The sequence below is a fragment of the Hippocampus zosterae genome, chromosome 14, assembly GCF_025434085.1.
Source record: "Hippocampus zosterae strain Florida chromosome 14, ASM2543408v3, whole genome shotgun sequence".
Taxonomy (NCBI): Eukaryota; Metazoa; Chordata; class Actinopteri; order Syngnathiformes; family Syngnathidae; genus Hippocampus; species Hippocampus zosterae.
In genome coordinates, this window is record NC_067464.1 from 8,502,350 (window position 1) to 8,522,301 (window position 19,952).

General features: G+C 43.6%; 1 protein-coding gene across 4 annotated transcripts; it reads right to left on the minus strand.

Annotated features, from left to right (window-relative positions):
- Positions 1-161: 161 nt before the first annotated feature.
- rtn1a (reticulon 1a) lies at positions 162-19,931 on the minus strand. Of its 4 annotated transcripts, XM_052085955.1 has the most exons (9): positions 19,555-19,931; positions 11,502-12,218; positions 10,310-10,981; positions 3,464-3,671; positions 3,245-3,383; positions 1,790-1,859; positions 1,465-1,511; positions 1,313-1,371; positions 162-989 (listed from the first exon to the last, which is right to left on the minus strand). In XM_052085955.1, exons 1-9 carry the CDS (start codon positions 19,757-19,759, stop codon positions 947-949), a joined length of 2,160 nt encoding a protein of 719 aa, XP_051941915.1. In that variant the 5' UTR covers positions 19,760-19,931; the 3' UTR covers positions 162-946. The 4 variants fall into 4 exon arrangements, with proteins under 4 accessions (XP_051941915.1, XP_051941916.1, XP_051941917.1 ...); XM_052085956.1 differs by lacking the exons at positions 10,310-10,981; positions 11,502-12,218 and having other exon boundaries at positions 19,555-19,926; XM_052085957.1 differs by lacking the exons at positions 10,310-10,981; positions 11,502-12,218; positions 19,555-19,931 and adding an exon at positions 7,446-7,767.
- Between the last annotated feature and the right edge of the window lie 21 nt (positions 19,932-19,952).

The window sequence follows — 19,952 nt, forward strand, 5'->3', positions numbered from 1 at the left end:
TGCACAGACTCACGCACACACACAGTATTATCTTGGATGATTTGTTTGTATTCAGAGCCCTCTGCTGTCAATAACTAAACATATAGGTTCCCTGTACACTGTTAAGATATTGTCTTCACCGATGAGAAAATGCGACCTAATCACTCAGTCAACTAAGGAAATGTTATACATCACAGTACATTTATTTTGTCATGTTCTTGTAATTAAATACATAGTGTAAGTGCAAAGAGTTAAGAGTCCAGGGTCTAGAGAACTACACAGTATAGTAGAACATAGTACAAAGTTGGACAGTTATTCAAACAAGCTCGATATCACCAGATACTCCTTGTCTTCATAGTAGTTGTACAACAGTACCCACAACATTACCGTGTGTATTGTTCCTTATTGGGATACAAAAGCAAAAACCTACAAATACCACATCTAAGACGCATATTTTTAAATTACTTTGCGCTTGGAAACACCAAAAGGAAATTGTGTGAGAGAAGCCCCATCTGCTTACTTGAACATGAAGTAGCGAACATTGGCAGCAGAGCAAGACTGGCCACTGAGCTGTATGTTTTTTGTGTTTTGTTTTTTTTTTTGGTGCCACATCATACAGTTTGTGGTAATGTGGTAAGCACTGCAAAAGCAAAAATGTAGCGTGGTATTCAAAACGGCACCAAAGATATCAAATATTTACTCATGGCTCCACTTCATGCTTTTTACTTTAGAATAATAGACACAAAAAAGTCCTGTCTCTTTAGCTTTTTGAGTTGTGAACTTGTCTATCTAGAGGCATTATGAATGTGTGGTTGTGTGTTGTTCGTGTTTACACTGCTCTAGACAGGGTGAAGGCTTCTCTAGTGGATGCTTTTTGAGAATGCCAAGATGACAAAGCGTGACGCCCCTCTGATGATGACCGGGCTCTTTTAAGGGTGAGTGAGCCTCCTGTGTGAGATGTGCAGATCTACTCCTCCTTTCTCTTCGCCCCGGGGATCTTTGCTTGGATCCTGGATACAGAGAACAAGTAGGAGTTGCATGTTTCCAATAGGATTAAGTCGCTGTTGGACAGCAAAGCACCTGCTGCTCCTTTCTCTCTTTTTATGGTGCTCAATTGAGATATCTTAGCTTTTACCAAATAAGGAGACTGCTGTCGGTCAGTCACAAAAGAGCTCTTGTAACTATTGTCTTTTTTTTTTTTTTTTTTTTTTTTTGGGACACCTGCACATTGTCCAATGGATCACAGTTATTTAAAATTATGTTTTAATACAAAAGAGACTGTTCTTTAATGCAAAGATAATGTACTGTAAGAAATGTCTGAATGAGCACTCACTTTCCCACCACAGAGTTGACATGGGTCCGTATTAGTCCCACATATTGATCTATCTGTGCCTACAAGCAGGGGGGTGGGGACAACAACAAATGATGTAAAAACTTATTTTTGTTTAATTAACTTTTTGATGGTTTAAGTTGGAAAATCTTTACCTGGTGTTTCTCATAGACCACAGGCATAGTGAACATGGAAACCACAGCTGCAGGAACAGAGAATAAAGAGGAGTCAAAATATTCTCACTCAATGCAGGAACAAAACCACTTGTCTTGGGCAAACTGTGTAAATACCTAGACAACACAATTATAGCTCCTAACACGCTGACACAGACATGCTGCCCCACTTGCGATTACATAAAAGCTAAGAATAACCTGAGTATATCCAGTACACACCAACATGTATTGCTCTCAATGTGTAATGTTAAAGAAAGGTCTCTAAAGTCAACATCGAGTGGAGTTGGGTAAGTTCGGGTGACCTCACCTAGGATGAGCAGTGTCAAGCCGTTGAAGAGAGCGCCCACATAGGTCAGAAGCCACATCAGCACAGCAAACTGAACAGAAAATCCAGTTTTAACAGTTGTCCTTTCAAAGTTGATCATGGATGAGATGTTTCCACCAAACATGGTCTGCTCGTCACGGTACAGTGAGGAATGGTACAATCTCGCTAACCGGTGTGGAACATTAAATGCAGACCTTGGGGGTGGAACAGCTCACAAAATGCATCCCTTTTTTTTTTTTTTTTTTTTTTTGCTTTGATATTCATTAACTCAAAAAGATATACCGGTATATACATCAATTGCCTTGCATAGGAGATGTAAAGACTTGAACAGTGTCCAAGTTCAGGCTATGTCCTCTGAAGGATTTCGCAGACAACCTTTCCTTTGGACAGATTTGAGGGCTGGATTCAAATGTTGCATGCATTTGGACACCAGCATGTAGTGAAGGCGTGCCAGAAGTTACATCATGTGGCCTTCACATTAGGCCTTTGGAAGATGCAGCCCTGGTCGCCGGACTTAAGATGGTGAGGCTAGCGATGTACTGCCCTGGAATATTTTTGACCGCATAACTGTTTGGAGAAGACACGCTTGTAGTGTCCTGCCAAGCAGTCAATTGTGAACCAGATGTGCTGCCCATCTTCTTTTTTTATTGATTTTATTTGGCTTTTATATCCTTTATAACTTCACTGGCATGTTATGTCAATTTGTTGAAGATGTAGACTACTGTTATAAGCATTTTTTTTATATGCATGTACACATCCATCCATTTTCAACAACTATCCCAGCTGACTTCCAGCGGAAGGCAGACTACACCCTGAACTGGTTGCCAGTCAGTCACCGGGCACATAGAGACGGAAGTAACTTTCACACCCACATTCACACAGTTTCTATGTGGGAATTGATCCCACGCTGCCCGCACACAAGTCCGGCATGTGCACCACTTCACTATCACTGTCTCGATGTGTATATTGTTTAGTTAGTTTAAAATAATCTCTTGATGCGTCTTGGTTTAGTGCTCACGAGGGGGTTGGGGCAAAGTTGCTCGAATGGAACGCAGACGAACCAAACTAAAACCGTTGAACTGAGGAGTTTAGTCTGGATGGTTTTCAAGCACCTTTCCACCACAGGTAGGCCTACACAAAAAAATCATTGGAGCACATACTGTACATTGTTCTTTTGTTGTCTTATAGCTTTCAATTTCTTTGTTGCACCGGTAATTTAGTTAGCAAACTACAATATGTCTAGCACCAGCTTTTTTTTTTTTTTTTTTTTTGCACATGGTACCAAAGCTGTTGATATTTAAATGGGAAGATGCCAAAATGTATGGCAGTTCACATTTGTAATTTTAGCACACAAAGCCACTTTTCCATTGGAAATCCTAAACAATTGTATATGGTTAGCAAACGGTCTTGCTCGGTGGAAACGGATCAGATACAAACCTTCAAAGAGTCGATTAGATCTTGAACGAGGAAAAGCCTGCGCAGCTCCCTCATGCAGGTGTTGGTGTAGATGAGGATTTTGTCAGCATATTTGCTAATTTGGTCCTGGGATAGAGAAATTTCCATCTCCAGGTAGCCTCTGTATGAATGCAAGTACAGAAATGGAGTTGATCAATATGCAGTGGATTGTAATATTTAGTGAGGTCATGGTTAACTCACTTGAAAGGATGCCCCTCATCAGTTTTCTGAACAGCCTGGAGCACAGATTTGTAGATACGGTAGCTGATGGTGGCAGAGAGAGCAGCCAGGGCTAAGTAGGCTCCAACGCTGACCACGCTGAACTGGGTCAGGGAGAAGAGGAGCAGAAGCACACTGCTGAACACGGCCCCCGACTGCTTCACATTCCTCCAGTAGAGCAGGTCAATAGCTGGCGAGTGAGGACAGAGACGAACACGGTTACGACCCACAAAAAGCGTTCAGCCGCTACACTTTTTGTTAGTTTCTTTAGGTACCCGAAGGAATCATGAAAGACGTTTTTGCAACCCCTTACAAGAGTAAACCAATATGCTGCTTTGGTCGTGGAAGCTTCATCGCACAGCTGGAATAGTTAGCTTCAGCACCCCCTTGGTTTTTATTCTAACCTAGCTTCTTCATCCAGCTATGCATCCTAGTGCCAGGTGGATATGTCGCTGTACATCCATAGAGACCCCGTTGCTGGGCTGAGGGCATTTATCAGCGCTAACACCTGGTTCGCTCTCATACGTACACACATACATCCCGTCCAAAATAACCAAACAGCAGGTCCCATACTGTAGAAGTTCCCTGAGGAGAATTAATGATTGACAAAAATGGGAGCACAATCAGCATTTTTAGAGATAACGGTTCTGTGTGACATGGTCATGCTGATAAGCAGTGATGAAAGATGGCGATGATTCATGGAGAAACTTACTCCAACACTGACCATGCCTTTCTGTGGCTTTTCTGGGCAAGCTCCAGATTTGGTCAAGTTGCCCTTCTCTGCCGGTCACCTGGAAACCCAAACCCGTTTCCATGGTAACAGTTTCCCTTTAATACCATCATTTCTATCCCTGCTGAGCTGCTATTGATGCCCAACCAGACCTTATCATGCTTGTCTGCTGGGACTAGTAGAATCGCTCCTGAGAAGGATCCCTCTGGTGCCTTTCTCTTCCCTGAATAGTCCAACTGCTTTTTTGTCGGCTCTAATTTTAGCCATAGAGCTGTGAATGGCACAGTGATTACGGCCATCTTTGCTTGACTCTGACTCGGCATCTGTGGAGTCCTTAGAAGAGGCCTGGATAACCCTCGGACCTCTTTGAACTCATTTTAATAACGTCAGCGTGTGCTGTAACTGTCATCCTTATTTTCTAATGTAAATTTATGCATGGTCTCTTGTCAGGAAGCAACCATGCGTCACATCTATCAAGCGAATGTCATCAGGGGGAGTTTAAAACCCGATCGACATGCTTTGCCATCCCTCTCTGTGACGACAGCTGGATCAGTTGGAGATGCTGTGAGAATAACCCACACATGCACTGGTGTGTAGCTCAGTTGTATGCACACACACACACCCACGCGCACACAGAAGCCAAAGCAGCTTGACTTTAGAGATGGGGTCAGTGCCGCGCAGCCGTACTGTAGGGGTTAGAGCATTAACTTAGTGCAGTAGAAGCGGATACTGACCTGCGGGTCCCATGGCTGAACAGAGAAAGAGGCAGCTGCTTTATTCACAACAAAAGGAGAGCGTTGGTGGGTGTTCCCTCCCCCACCACAACCACCACACACACACACTGCACAGGAAAGGAGTGACTACAGCCACACTAGCCAATCAGCAGCTGTCTGATGAGTGACGGGACTTTAAGGGGGGCCTCTATTTAGTACGGTTGGCAAAGAAGCACAGTGCAATCCAGCACACACTCAGAGCTTATATGATGTTCAAAGCTAGGGGCAGCATCACGGTTTCGTGGCTTGATGCGTTTGCATTTAAATGGTATCACTTCCACAGATGCATATACGGTGGCCATTTTCAGGTGCTCTATCACAATGGCCTGGTCGCAAGAGTCTGCTGAATACCTGCCTGATGCAGTTGCCATAGCTACGGCGAATGCTCCCTTTTATCACCGAGAGATTGGAGGAAGGGAGGGGAAAGAGTGTTCCTCTGGGAACAGGGAGAGATTAATTTGGTCCAATTTGGGGACGCACGGGAACATAAGGAGTGTGTGCACCCCTGTAAAGATCAAGACTGCCACTCCCTTTTTACCGTGGAAAACAAAGAGACAAAAGCGTGTCAACAGCGGCCTCTAAGCCGTCAAATGGCTAAGCAGACGTGCACACAGTTTCAACATGACGTATCAGGCATGTATGGAAGGTTGGATGAAAAGTAGTCACCCTTGGATTCGGTCTGATTTATTATGTACAAACAACCGAATTGCATAGACATCAGTTTCATTCCGTCAAGAATGTTGTGTTTCAGAGTCGGTGGCTGTTTATTGTGAGGTCCTTCCATCCACAATATACATTAAAAAAAGCAGTGCTAATGATTATCATCTGTGACAAGAAAATGGTTCTCGCTCTCCCTCCTCTTTTTTTCTGCAGTGAAACTAGTTTAGCATGACCTCATTAAATCACTGAAGACATCCTTGTGGCCTCAAACCAGTCACCAGCCCGTGTGCGCAAACATGCAATGGGAATTCTGCTTCAAAGAAGTTTCAAATGTAAGACTTGAGCACTAGTGCATGTTACCATTTTAAAACCACTTTTTTAATGACATACAGTAGGTCTATGAGCAAATAAAGTCTTAAAATAATCTTTGCCGTACGATGTTCTAAAACACTGTTAATTCATTTTTTAATATTGTGTTTTAGCTGCTGTGTTTGGTTAGCTTTCTTAACATTGACAATACAACTAAAAAATTTCGTCACTGATGGAACAGATGGCAAGCAGTGTGCACAGAAAGGCCAGCGATGCACAACAGCAGGTAATCTGTGTTTTCACATTTTTGTGTCATCTATCGTTATTCCCTCCTGCCATCTTGGCATCATTTCTGACTTGTCAGGAGTGGCTGCACCATGTCATGTCATTATATCTAAACATCTTAATTATAAATACACAATCCCTGAATACTTTGGATACATCCTGCACGGAGGCAGCAAAAACAATCGAGATTTCACTCCCATATTTAAGGCAATAATATATGTATGTATATGTATATATGCACACACACGTGACCCACAGTGCATGTACAGTATGTTAAATCCCATCATTATGTAAAAGTGGCTGTAGCTCTTTCACTTTTAACATTTGCTCGATTTGATATCAGTGAGTCCATTGCAGCACGTCAGTGATGTAACGTCATCATCGAGATTGATTTCCCCAACTGCTGTGATTAACTGAGGCACCGTTTCTATTGGAGCAGAGGCGACTATTTGAAATGCAGAAATCAACCTTTTCTACGGTTGTGACTGCATCCTATCAGATAACAGCACATAGACATCTATGTGGTTACATAATCAAATAGCTCACGCAGCCAGAGGGCAAATGACAAAGTTGTATTCTGACATTGGAACCACCAAAAATCTCAGGCCAGCCGGAAGGTGACATGAAAGGAAGGAGGAAAGGGCGCCATTTTCTTTCCACAAGCTCCCCCGGCTGGATGCAGACAGACAGAGGATGCTCCCTCTCCCCTCCGAGCATTTTCTCTACAAGGTACCATCGCGGTAGAGCAGATAGGGCTGACGTAATCAAGATGGGTGTGCCCTGGTCACCATGGCGACACTCTGTCAGTGCTGGCAGGATGCTTGTCGCATACAATAAAAACCATCATACGCCATGTAAAATCAGCACCATTGCACGCTTTCTAAATATTAGATGTCTTTGCATGCATGTCCACAAGAGCGGCATTCCTCCATGTATGCAAGTTATTCTCATCACTCCTCCATGCTCCTCCCTGTTTTGTCCCCGCACATGTAACACAATTGATTGTGCCATCTGGGTGTGTCTGTGGAAAAGGAAGCGAGGTGATGTTGTTCTGTTCCCCAACATTTCACTGATACAGTGACTAAGACGCATACACAAGTCACGCTCAAGAATACACATTTAAATATATTTGAGATATTGAGGTACATTCAAGTTAGACCTATAACATCTCCGCATGCACACACACAACACAAATCCAAGCAAGTACCCTGGCCCTTCCAGCCGCTCCAGGAGCTTTCCTTCTTCGTCACGGCCGCAGTGGTCTGCATGCTGTTGATCGTTTTATCCCTTTTCTTTCGCTTGCTCTCTCTCTCTTAAAAAAAAAATCCTTGTCTTCTTTGTGCACCTCTTCTGCCGCTCGTGCTCATGCGCTCATCGCCAAGAATGCATGAATGGTTGAAAAAAAATGATGTAGGCGCGTGGCACAGATAACAGTGAGGGAGGGAGGGAGTATTGGGGAGAGGGGAGCGAGGATGGATGGAGAGGCTTCCTAGATGCTGCGGGCTGGCGGAGCTCACACTGATGCTGTGGATCGTCAAATGTGTGTGTTTGTTGGTTGGAAAAGGGGGGAGGGGTGCATTTTGTAAACATCACAGTTGCTCTTGCAGCAAGCCAGCCATGCGATGATTAGTAGCTAACGGGGAAGATGGGGTCGGGAGGCTTTTGTCGTGAAAGGAGTGGTAGTTTAGCTTTTCATAACAAAAGCCTAACCAGTGCCGCCAACTGACTGTGGGAGGCAAAGCAGGCTGATCCATCATGAGACAGTAACGTCGACTTTTAAGTTTTAGTTTGTCCAGTAGTTCTGTTTATGTTGTCATACCAATTCTTTCCATTTAAATAAATTGATAAAAAAAAAAAAACTCATGTAGATTGGGGGCACTAAGGCAAGGGTGTACTTGTACTTTCAAATAATTATAGTAAATGTATAATGTTAATATATTTGAGATTATTATTGTCTTGACAGACCACTTTTGCTGATAGTATTTATGGTTGCGCTAGATTATTATAATAGCCAGTTTCCACTATGACTCACTGAGTGCTTCTACTTTAATAATACATATGGAGACGCATGCAATGTGCATGCGAGCTTAAGCACAATATTCCTTGATTATTGCCTCGAGGAGGTGTCTGTGTTCCTGACTTTCTCTCCCCGAATGAGTGCAACTGCAAATGCAAACGGAACAAGACCAGTGTACCCGAATACAAGCGAAACTGCACAGTCACCATGATGTCAGCAGTGAGAGAAAAACACTCCTTGATGGAGACTAAGTAATTCTCAAAGAGCCCACCCCTGCAGGCGACCACACCTCACACATTCTGTTCACTGCAGCCTCCACACTGCCATCACCCACTATCAAGTAGGGGAGAAAAAAAAAGATTCTCTGAGCCAGACGGAACAAACGTGCTGCCCATCAGTGTTTCCATGGAAACTGGGGTTGAAGCACCAGCCTCCCCTAGCCGAAAAAGGACTCATAGCGCCTCCAAGTGGTGTACAAACAGACATGTGACCTGTTTTTTTGTATGTTTTGTTTTGTGCAGTATTTCCAGAACCTTCTCACAGTAAATAAAAAGAATGCGCTATATCAGAAGGAATAACCTTGAATTGGCCCTTCATGTATTGTTAGCACCCATTCCTGACACATATTCACCATTTGTTTGAAGATGATGATGCATCCAAATAAAACATTTCCTTCACCGTCAAACAATATGACGTGCAGATGCAATCCCTCAAGGCACCTTAAATCTGCTCCTCTTTTCAGATCATCAGATTATGTAAACGGGGAGAGAGAGAAAGACCACAAGCAGGCAAAATACACATTGTACACTTCACTCTGGCTGCCATGTCTGTTTTACTTAATCCCAGGATTTAAAATAGCCACACAAACAAGGATCCAGACGCTGCTCAATGTACCATCTCTGCAAGTCTAAATTACACTTGATGCAGTCTAACAGCCACATTACCGGTTGAGTAGTCTGACACGTACAGTTTGATATCTTCTCTCTTTTTTTTTTTTGCATCGTCAAGATTTGAATTGATGCAGTGCCACTCTGCTTTTTCTATTTTAAATTCACCACTAGAGGGAAGCAGACTCACAACAAGGACTTCACACACTTGGCACAGACAAGGAGAGCATCTGGGTAAAATTGTACCTCTGTAAACAAACCTGTTTAATTTGTGGCCTTTTTTTAACAAAACAACACAACATGCAGCAGCTTGCACTACACAAACCAAGTCAGGGAAAATATTCCTCGTACTAACAGGGCTGTTTAAATGGCTGTCTATTTGACTGAAAAATTGATCAACTTTGTATCAAGGTGGAGGTTTTTGAAAATATGATTGATTAGGAATGCACGCTAAAAACACTGGCTGTGTTCTGTTTTTATTTAGGTCCAACCCATAAAAATAAATTCCCTGCATTTTGGCATTACATTTAAGCTGAGTCATGTCTGTACAATCAGTTGTTTTGTTCAAAGAAAGAGACAAATTTTGCTTCTCCTAAATTTTTCAAAAGCTTTCCCGCAACAACCTTTGCAAGGAGTTTCATGCTTCAAATTCTTTTGGATTATTAATTTTTTACTGAGAGGCACAGTTTTTTTAAATAGCTTCAAGTGAGAAGCTGCTTAGTTTTATTGTCAACAATCACTTCATCAATGACAGCAAGCATAAATTTTTTTTATGACTCTGTAAATGGTCTCTTCTGTCTGGTTAGCATCCATGCTCCATGCAGAAACGCTATGGAGCATGGTGGCTGTCTCCTTCACTGTACAAGAGCGACTAATGGGCATCTGACTTAGTTGAAGATGCAAACAGGCTTTTGTGGTTTACTTTCCCAAACTCGCAAGCTCTCAGGAAAAGTGTGTAGATCATTGGTATGAAAAAGGTGGTTTGAAACAAATTTCTAACAACATTCATTCTGGGTAGCTAATCCTCCATCTTGTGGCATATTCGCAAAATTGAAGCCACCGTGACTATGAGAAAAAACTAGCTTTGGTAAATCACAACTCAGCAAAGAGAAAGTAAAGTTTGAGGTTGAAGATGATGAAGAAGAAATACGCAATAATCATACTCACCTTTTTGTTTGTTCAAACCTTCCAGTAGGAAGGCAGCAGTCGATTTCCCAAGATCCACTTTGCCCTCGTTGAGCTTCTTATCCTCCAGACTGAACTTGTCCAGACGCACCTCTGGGGGCACAGTAGCAGTTGGAGGCTTGGGCCTGCTCAGGCGCTCCTCTTCGGCGTTGACCTTCTCCATGGGCGAGGGCTCGGCTGATGAAGCTTGAGGCGTGCTGCGGGCAATAGGGACACTGGAAACCAAGGGAGAGCGAGGGCCAGGTCCCACATTAGGGCCTCCGACGCCTTGCTCTCTTTTGGGACTTTCTTCCGATGCGGACTCAATGAAGAGGTCACTGTCGAGCTCCGCCTCTCTCTCCTCACGCAGAATGCTGTAGGCTGCAGGTGGGGCGTGGTTGCCAGCCAGCCCGCTACCAACCTTGGAAACAACTGGGGGACTGTCAAAGGGGCTGCTGGACTGATTGAAGGGGCCCTTACTTTTAGGTGGCTCGGCAAATGGGTTGCTACTGGCCTTGGGGGGCTCCTCGGACACCAGCTCAATCTCGGAGTCTCCAGACTCTGCACTGCTGCCATCTTGGTCTCTGCTCCCAAATTGTGGGCCTGGACTATATTTGGGAGCTGCAGACTTAACTTCGTCAGCCTTGAACACATCACGGGAAGGGAAATCTCTCTCTGGGAAAAAGGAAATAAATCATAATTTACCAATTTAGTAAAATGTAGTCATAAAATACTGCAAATATTTTTTCATTTGAAGTAAAGTATTTTTTGTGGAACAAAAAACATAATGTGGAAGTTTGGAGGCCAGATTAGACTGAAACCTGTCACCTTTTGCCCACCATTACAGTTTATGGACAGAAGGATTGAAACACTTGGTCATTGTCAACAACCGGAACAAACAATTTTTCAGATATAAAAGCTTCCCATCTTGATGGAAGACTTTCTACATTTACCGAGTGTGTTTTGTTCATGTAATAGAACATTTGTGTGGTCAGAGGTCCTGAGAAGGTCTTTATCGCAATCTGTTATACCAAAAGGTATTACCGGTACTATGTTTTCTTCCACATCAAAGTCATCCAAGTACTTCATGATGAATGTTGCTTTCTGCATTGGTGAACAGACAAACCGGGACGCATTCCTGGACGTGTCCGTTTTGTGACCACCGATCAATTTAACATTTGTGCGCTGTGCTTACGTGTAGGTGAAGCGTTGGGAGTGGAGGTGGGGCTCTCATCCTCCGGTTCTGACAGGGTGACAGTGGGGACGCCCTGCAGGCCCACACTGAGCACATTTTCACGGTCACACCCTGTGGCTGGAAGGGGACGCTGCTGAGGTTCGGCCTTGGCTGCCGGAGCCTGCGACTCGGTCAGGGTGATCTTCACAGGGCTGGCTGACTGTGGAGTGCCACCGAGGTTTCGGTAGGAGCGGTAGTCTGGCAGCTCCTCATCAGAGGGCTCCTCCACGTAGGGGAAGGAGTGGGAGCCCAGGGCTGGACCTAGATTCTCATCTTCATCCTCGTCTTCTATTCCAGGGTTCTTATCAATAAAACTACCCAGTGAGTCACGACCGGTCAACCCTGTGTCCACCAGGCTGTTCAGCGCTCTCTGCTGTTGATCATGGTGATCATCCCCATGGCTTATGTCCATGTAGTTGTAGGATTCTGTCTTTTCTAAGCCCATCAGGGACTTGGGCATGTCGTTGGACAGGTCAGACAGGGTCTTGGTGCTGGAGCTCAAGCCATACGGGTCAGTGGAGAAGTGGTCCAAGCCGGAGGATGCAGAGGAAGCCTCCATGCTGTCAGACAGGTAGGAAGATTCTTGACCTGATGTAAAGCTCTGATTGGACAGCAAGGAGGTGTACACGTCACCATCATCATTCATAGGCTTCCTAAATAGGCCTGTCATTGGGTCACCTTTGTGTCCAACGTGAACATGTGGGAGAAAAAGAAGTGAATATACTGTAATTAGAGTTAGAGCGACTAAAATGAAGATGGCAAAAAAAAAAGACAAATCTGACAGCACTCTTTGTCACATGGTTCTTAATGTCATAATGCGCTCTCGTCAGGCTGGATGCATGGAGCCACGCTTTTGCAGCCCAGCGAGGCGGCACTAACAGAGGCTACTTGTGTCCATGCAATAGACAAAGGCAGATTGTTCAACCACCAGAGCCACAAATAGGGTCTGTTCTAAATCATGCTGCATCTCCTCTGCCACAAAAATAAGTGCGTGGCTCCCAAAAGTTGTGGACCTGATAAGTGAGGGTAAGAATGTACAAAACTCTTTGAAAGACTTAAAAATCGATGCCGGAAATGCCACGTGTTCCGAGGTCCCTGTATTTTGTTATGAGTAGTTACCATGTGTACCACAGTTAAGAACAAGTAAAAGATGTTTTCCGGAGAGGAAAATTTGCATGCCAAGTTCACTACTTTGGCCCATTAAGATTGTGTTCCAAATTAGAAAATATTCATCATGTTCCTGAGATGTGATGATAAGGTGTTGGCATCTCTCCAAATCAACAGTTAGAAATGGAAAAGAAGACTGGTTACCTGATTGTATCTTTTACAAAAATAAATGTGTATAAACAGTATAGGTCATATATCAACAGTACTAAAGCAATACATCTCTGGGTACCACACCACTGACAAGTCACTGTATCCCTTCATGGTCAGTGGGTTTCTTTTTGCATCTACTGTAAATTGATGTTGATTAGTGTTCGGATCAAGGCAGGTGACACACACAATCCTGCCACCGAGACTTCTTTGTACATGTGCTTAATAATTAGAATTGTTAAAATGTTCCATTGAAAACCATTGTTTATACTTGGTAAAGGTGTCATGATGTGACATTTTGACAGTTTTTTTTCCCTGATGTATTGAAATGCTTCAGGTGTTCAGAAAGTGACGGTGCACTTAGTTTGTTTTATTAACATACATGTTTGATTAATAAGATTCAATGCCTCCTGTATTCTATTATGTAGGTGCACAGTGACTTTCCCTATTACCCTGTATTATGTCCAATACTTGACTGGTTATGCACAGGAACAACAGGCACTAGCCATGCTCATAGCATATACAAACCCAGCACCCACACATAATAATAATATTTGTGTTGTCCTGTGCACAATTCTCAATGGCCCCTCCTTCTGTCCTCTAGCCCCCGTTTCTACCCGTGCAGGGGTGGCACTATAAATAGCCTGGCTCCAGCTGCTGGGCTTGGATGAGGGGGGAAAAGATTTAAAACTGTAGCCTTTGGGTGCGCACTGGAGGAAGGATGGAGACTGAAATGACATAGGAGACAACAATTCAAGACGTCCCTCCTTTTGCTTCCTCTCCAAATGCCTCTCCGCCCTTCCTTTCTTCCTTTGTCATGAACAATCCACCACGGCGCGTGCAGCACAGTCATAAGTCACGCTATAGGTGCCCAAGCTAAGACGCAAAGGAGGCAGTAGAGAATAGACCGTATCATCAAAATATGAGACAATTACACAACTTTCGATCAAAAGTCGACCATGGTAATCTTTTCCTGCACAATTATAGTTACCACTCTCTTGACTCTCATTAACTGTGTTAATGTACATGATGTTGTGTCTGGTCATCGTCAACTCGATGCCGTTTGTTCAAATTGAGCCCAGTGACATGAACATCCTTGATATGATGCTAAAGTGAATCAACACATAATCCCCTTTATTCCAGTACTAGCGTATAGATCCCCTCAGCCATCACCCTGGCAACGCCTTCATAATCCAGCAATCACTGATTCAAAACACTGACAAATTCCTCCTCCTCCTTGTTGGCAGATGTTGGAAGCACTTGGGGCCGCTACACTGCGAGAAGAGACGTAATTCTGTGATGCTCTGAACGGCCACAAATCTAAGTCAGGATAACTGGGGGTAAGACACGCACCTCCTCCCCCTCTGCTGTTCGCAACACCTAGCACAACAGATCAGCGGGTGTTGCATAAGTGATCTGCATCAGTGACGAGGTAGAATGTTGGTCTTCACCGGCCATGAGGACAGCAGCTTAGTTGACAACTTTGCAGTGTCGAGTCTGGGAGCATTTTTGGTCTGTAGGGACCCACAAGGCTCTGACAAAAGCTTTGCCACACTCACATGGGATTAGAAGCGACAACAGAGGAATTCTCAAACCGATGCCAACACAATTATGTCACTGAAAGGACGACAGGGTGAGATAAAATAAAAAACAAAGTCCTGGCGGATGCTCGGTGAAGGGGCTTTTGTCATCCTGAATTGAATGCAGCCTGACAATCTGTGCTAGGTCATACTCGGGCATCTCATATGCAAAGTAGAGAGCATAGCAAAAGTCCCCTGTTGTAAATTTAATGCAGGGGAACTTTTCAACGCGACCCCAAATTTCCCCACAGGGTTTTAACTTTCCAAAGAGCAGTAAGTGTGCTGCTCAGGGACGATTCAATTACTCCTTCTCAACTATGGTGTTGGCTTTCAGCAGTTTGATTTCACTCAACGACCTTGTGGAAAGTAATCTATCCAGCCCCTGTTCAATCTCATGGAGGCTGTCAGCTAATATGCCAGGAATTTGTGACTCTTGTTTACATGGCTTTCAATGAAAAATGTAGAAAATGTGTCATTTTGGCATTTAAACCTTTGAAATTCAACCTCAAATGCCACTGCGCGAGCCCCCGTTCAACAAAGTTCTATTCACCACCACCATGCTCTTTTATTGACAAAAGCAAGCACTATTTCCAGTACCTAGTCAACTACCCTGCCAAGTGCAAAGATGTAATCCAGTACAGTACAGTACAGTACAGTACAGTGCAGACCACCTAATGGTCAGTGAGATGACTTTAGTTGACCGTGTTACTGAACCGTGCTGTGTAGAGTTCAGTCACAGGTCACATGTTTTCTGAACCCGAGCTGCGATTGGTCATTACCCGAGCCCTGAGCAACTGTGATGTCATTTTCTGTCGACGGCAAGTGGCAAAATGGCCAACCCTTGAGATGGATAAAAATGGGTGAATTTTGCTGCTTAACTCATCTACTACAAACACAATATGAATCAAAACGCTGTGTTTAGACTGTGGCCTGTATGTGACATATTGTAAATTACATTTCTAATTTGGCTTCTCCTTAAAACAAGTTTTAACACTTAAAAGTCAAAGAAAATCATACAGTAAAAATAGGACAAGATGAGCTATGATGTGATTGTGCCAGGAGGTGATGGAGTATAGGATTCCCATACAGTCATCGTGTTATTTGTAATTATTTCTTGTTTAGCATGATGTGACCACTTACTATCACGAATAAATGTCTATTGAAGGAACAGAAAATGGCGATGACAAAGGTGGTATAAGGGGGAGAGCAAGTACATGGTACAAAAAGGACTTGTAGAGGTCAATAGGGGCCTTGGGGGGTACAATGCTGAAAATCATGGACTGCTCTGAGTTGTATCGATTCAAAACAACAGAAGCATACAATTATCGCAAGAAGCAACATTGCATCCCGCGCAAGTGTTATTATTCCATTGGCTTAAGGTAAATCAATGATGAGGCAGTTTGAATAAAAGCTATTTGGAGTCTGTGGCTGTGATGCTATATTGATTTTTATGGGTGGTGGTGGGGGGGGGGGGGGGGGGCGGGGATGTAGGAGACTGTCTGCTCCAAGCTGTCAATTTAGTGTTGCTTATGATTTCGCTTGCATCACAAAGTAAAATATGGATAAAAGTGGACAGATTCCTGCATTCACTGAAATAACCACCATGACGAGCAATGCAGATGTAGTTTTGTGTGCAATAATCAATCTAATCCCATGAAAAGTGTTGCACTACGCTGCTCTGGGATCATACATTGGCCACCGGAATGAGAGATGATGGACACAGACAGAAGTGTCGTATTTCACATCCTGGCTCTTAACCATTCTTGGAGTAAACACAAGGGACAGTAGCACATCCAATAGTCAGACAAGGATTTACTGACACAAACAAAGCAGCAACACTCACTGATTGTCCGCCGCAAGAGTAAACTGAAACAGAAACAAAGTGATTGAAATCTATGTCAGTCTTAAAAAGGTTACCAATCCATTTCCAAGGCTGAGGGACTCCAGTGAAGCATGGTCACAATACTTTCACAAATGGAAACAACTGGGTGGTGGACCATCTTAGGAGTGGTCAGCCAGAATTGTAGAAATATTCTGGTGATTGACGAGACCAAAGTAACTTTATGGATGTTGTGCTGTCCATCACATCTGGCATAATAGCACACAGCATAATGCTTTTTTTCCTATTTACATATTGCACAGGCTTTTAAAGACAAGGTAAAAAAAAATCGTTTAGACAATGAAGACCAATAACTCTCAGTCGGGAAATTGACTTACAAGTTGTAAAAGTAGTCTTTGATTTTGCGCCACAAAAAAGTGTTATTTTTTTTCACCGATTCCCCCAAGCCACTTGTACATGGCCATATGCTAACACCAAATATTCAACAAACTTCAAGTCTCTTTTTAAGCAGTGCGAAATGGATGATTAGAACTGTCTTGCTAAATGCTTGCATCACTCACCAAATTCCCACCCCACCTGATGACTTGCACTGTTCTTTGTTTCATCTTCAAAACAAAGATTGAGGAGACCTCACACTGTCCCCCTTGGGAGGATGAGCCAAGATCTTGAAGTACAGCTAAAAAGCACAGTGTTGCCTCATGCGAGACCACTAAGTGCTTTGTGCACCCGGGACATACAGAAAGGAGCCAGAGAGACGTGCAACAGCCTCACCTTTGTTGTCCCTGTTGGCATGCTGACACCAATGTCTGATTCATGGAGTCGGCTGATGTGTTGTATATTTTATAGTTGATACAGAGCAATAGTTATATTGTGTAATATGTATGCACGGTCTCACAAATAGTACTCACAGTCCTGTTTGAACATGACTGTAATTTTCTGTTTGTGTTTTCCTCGGCCTGTGTCACTTACGCCTGACGCTGTCAGCCGTCAGTACTAGCAAATATTCAAGGGACCAGGGATTGTAGAGTGAACCCTATGAACCCTGCCTCGGAACATCCATTTTCTGATCCACTTATCCTCACAAGGGTCGCGGGGCCTGCTGTAGCCTATCCCAGCTGTCTTCCGGCAGTAGGCAGGGTACACCCTGAACTGGTTGCCAGCCAATCGCAGGGCACACATAGACAAACAACCATCCGCGCTCACACTCACACCTTGGGACAATTTAGAGTGTTCAGTCAGCCTGCCATGCATGTTTTTGGAATGTGGGAGGAACCGGAGTACCTGGAGAAAACCCACACAGGCACAGGGGGAACATGCAAACTCCACACAGGGAGGCCGGAGCCGAATTCGAACCCTGCACCTTCTGCGCTGTGAAGGCGACGGGCTAACCATTCGACCACTGCATATGTATTTTTCTTTTTTTTTATCATTCATGTAAGTTAAGGAGAGAACAACCACAACTCGCTCTTGGCATGAAGAGGCATTCAACATGCTACTTGTTTTAGATGGCTTTTAGCTCGTCATTAAGATCATGTTGGCAAATAGATTTCATGATTGTTGGGGTGGACTGAAGATTTGGGTCAGGCATGGATCAATTATTTAGATGGCCAATTCCAGACATCTGGAAAGGATAAAGTTCCATTTAGGCCAACCTTCTTCACCCTGACATGTTATTTGAACCTAAAGTAATTCTCTGGACACGTAGGTAACAAAAACTTGAACTCCTGACCATTTGTTTGCTCTATTTATCACTTACCAATGATCCAGGTCATCATTTCTCTGTATTTTACTTTTATTCCAAATACTGAATGGCAATGTATGCACCTTAAATGATCATATAAATTTGACAAAACCCGTCCTTGTATTTGATGAATATGAAGCACGACATGTCTGTTTGGTCTTTGCGACAGCCAGTGAAATGAAAGTGACAGGAGCAGCAGAGGCAAGAAGCCAGTCTTTTTTTTAACTTCTCATGAATTTTTCAGTGAATTCGTGAATGAAAAGTGCCCGGCACCAGTTTCACTTGCCAGCCCTGACAATGAGTCCCGGATTGAAAATAGAATACGCAATGGGCTGAGGAGAAGGATAAACTTAGAAGGAACATCTTGATGTGCAACTATAATATGGCATTTATTTCTTTATTACTTTGCCTTTGATAAAAAGTTAGGTTTTTTTTAACTGACAATGTCAGGTAATGATTTTCTCAGCGATGTTGTTGTTGTTTACTTTCTCAAAAAGCTTGAATGTCTTGTGCTAGCACCGATTGCTGTTTTTAACTGACCATAATCCCTCCTCATTGATAAAGGTTCCAGCTGATGAAAAACATATTCAAGTTACCCATCACCACCTTTACCCATGCTTATGTTTGCACCAAATGTACCTTTTGGAATTACGGCCAAAAAGTTCAATCCTGCTTTCAAATGACTATAACAAAATGTCAAGAAAATCCTACAAAAACATCAGAACTTTATTTAGCATTACTCAGATGCATTTTAAATCGTGTCTTAGGTATTGTGACTCTCATTTAACATGAATTTGAGTGTGAATTGTTAATTCTGAAGACAGCCACACCCCAGTTACAGCATTCACACCACCGTATTATTTCAGCTATTCATTTTTATGTCCCCTCTCAAAGCTTTTTTTCAGTTGAGTTGTATAGGTTATACCTCACATTAATGGTAGAAAAAGTTTTGAAATGATTTATCTTGGTTTCATGTTTTTTTTAACGGGGCTATGTACACTATAAATATTCATTGTACAGTTAATAACCAGCACCTCTTCTGGGTATAATGCATTTTATTGAATGTTTTTTGTTTTGTCATGTAGTGCCTGCTGTTATATGGCATATTTGTATCCTGTGGGTGGTTTCTATAATTGAGGTGATGGTGGTATTAATTCTGAGATGGATTAAGTCCTTACTAGAGGCCTAGGTGGCAAATGCTTGGCCCACTACTGTTTTTTAAGGCAGACTTTGCAGCTTGTCTGCTGTCATTAAGTTGTGATTGTGTACCCATTAAAGTGTCTTTAATTTCCGCACAGTAAGTCATGGGCAATGTTACGTCCAGTGATAGTATGTGCAGGCCTACAGCAGTGATGTCAGTGGTAATGCATGCTGCCAAGTGTTCCAACTCCTCTTGGTTTAACAGAAGAAAGCGTTGTGAACAAGGATTGTTCTTATGGAGGGCGGCTACTTAGCACTGAATGAACCTTATGTTAGATTGTTTATGAATTCATTTGATGATTATGTAGGTATGGAGGCTGCACCAACTCCCGGCCTTACCTGTAGATGCAGTTTCCATAGCAACAGGGGGCCTTTTCCCATCGTCCTGGTACGGGTGAAATTGTGGATCCAGGTCGTCGGACGTCTCGCCGCCTTTCGGCTTCACTTCGTCTCCTAGCGCCGCCGCGTTGCCAAACATGCGGCCGTAGTCTTCACTGAACCACTTGGCCTCCGAGCCGAGCTCGTCGCCGGACTGCGCGGACATGCTCGTGTCGAGTGCGCGTGTGTGTCGTGTGTGCTGAGTTGGCTTGTATGTGTGAGGCAAACACGCAGCAATGCGGCGTATGTCCACCGGAGTATTCGTGGACGCGTCCTGGGATGAGGCGGTGCGCGCGGTCGAGGAGCAACAGAGAAGCCGGCGGGATTCTTTTCGTTCACTGCTCGCTCTGGCGGTGACG

Coding starts and splice junctions, on each gene's coding strand:
- rtn1a (XM_052085955.1), bottom strand. CDS start 19,759: ATGTCCGCGCAGTCCGGCGACGAGCTCGGCTCGGAGGCCAAGTGGTTC. Junction 1,372..1,464: donor TGGTCTATGAGAAACACCAG/GTAAAGATTTTC, acceptor CCCTGCTTGTAG/GCACAGATAGATCAATATGT. Junction 990..1,312: donor GTCAACTCTGTGGTGGGAAA/GTGAGTGCTCAT, acceptor CTCTGTATCCAG/GATCCAAGCAAAGATCCCCG.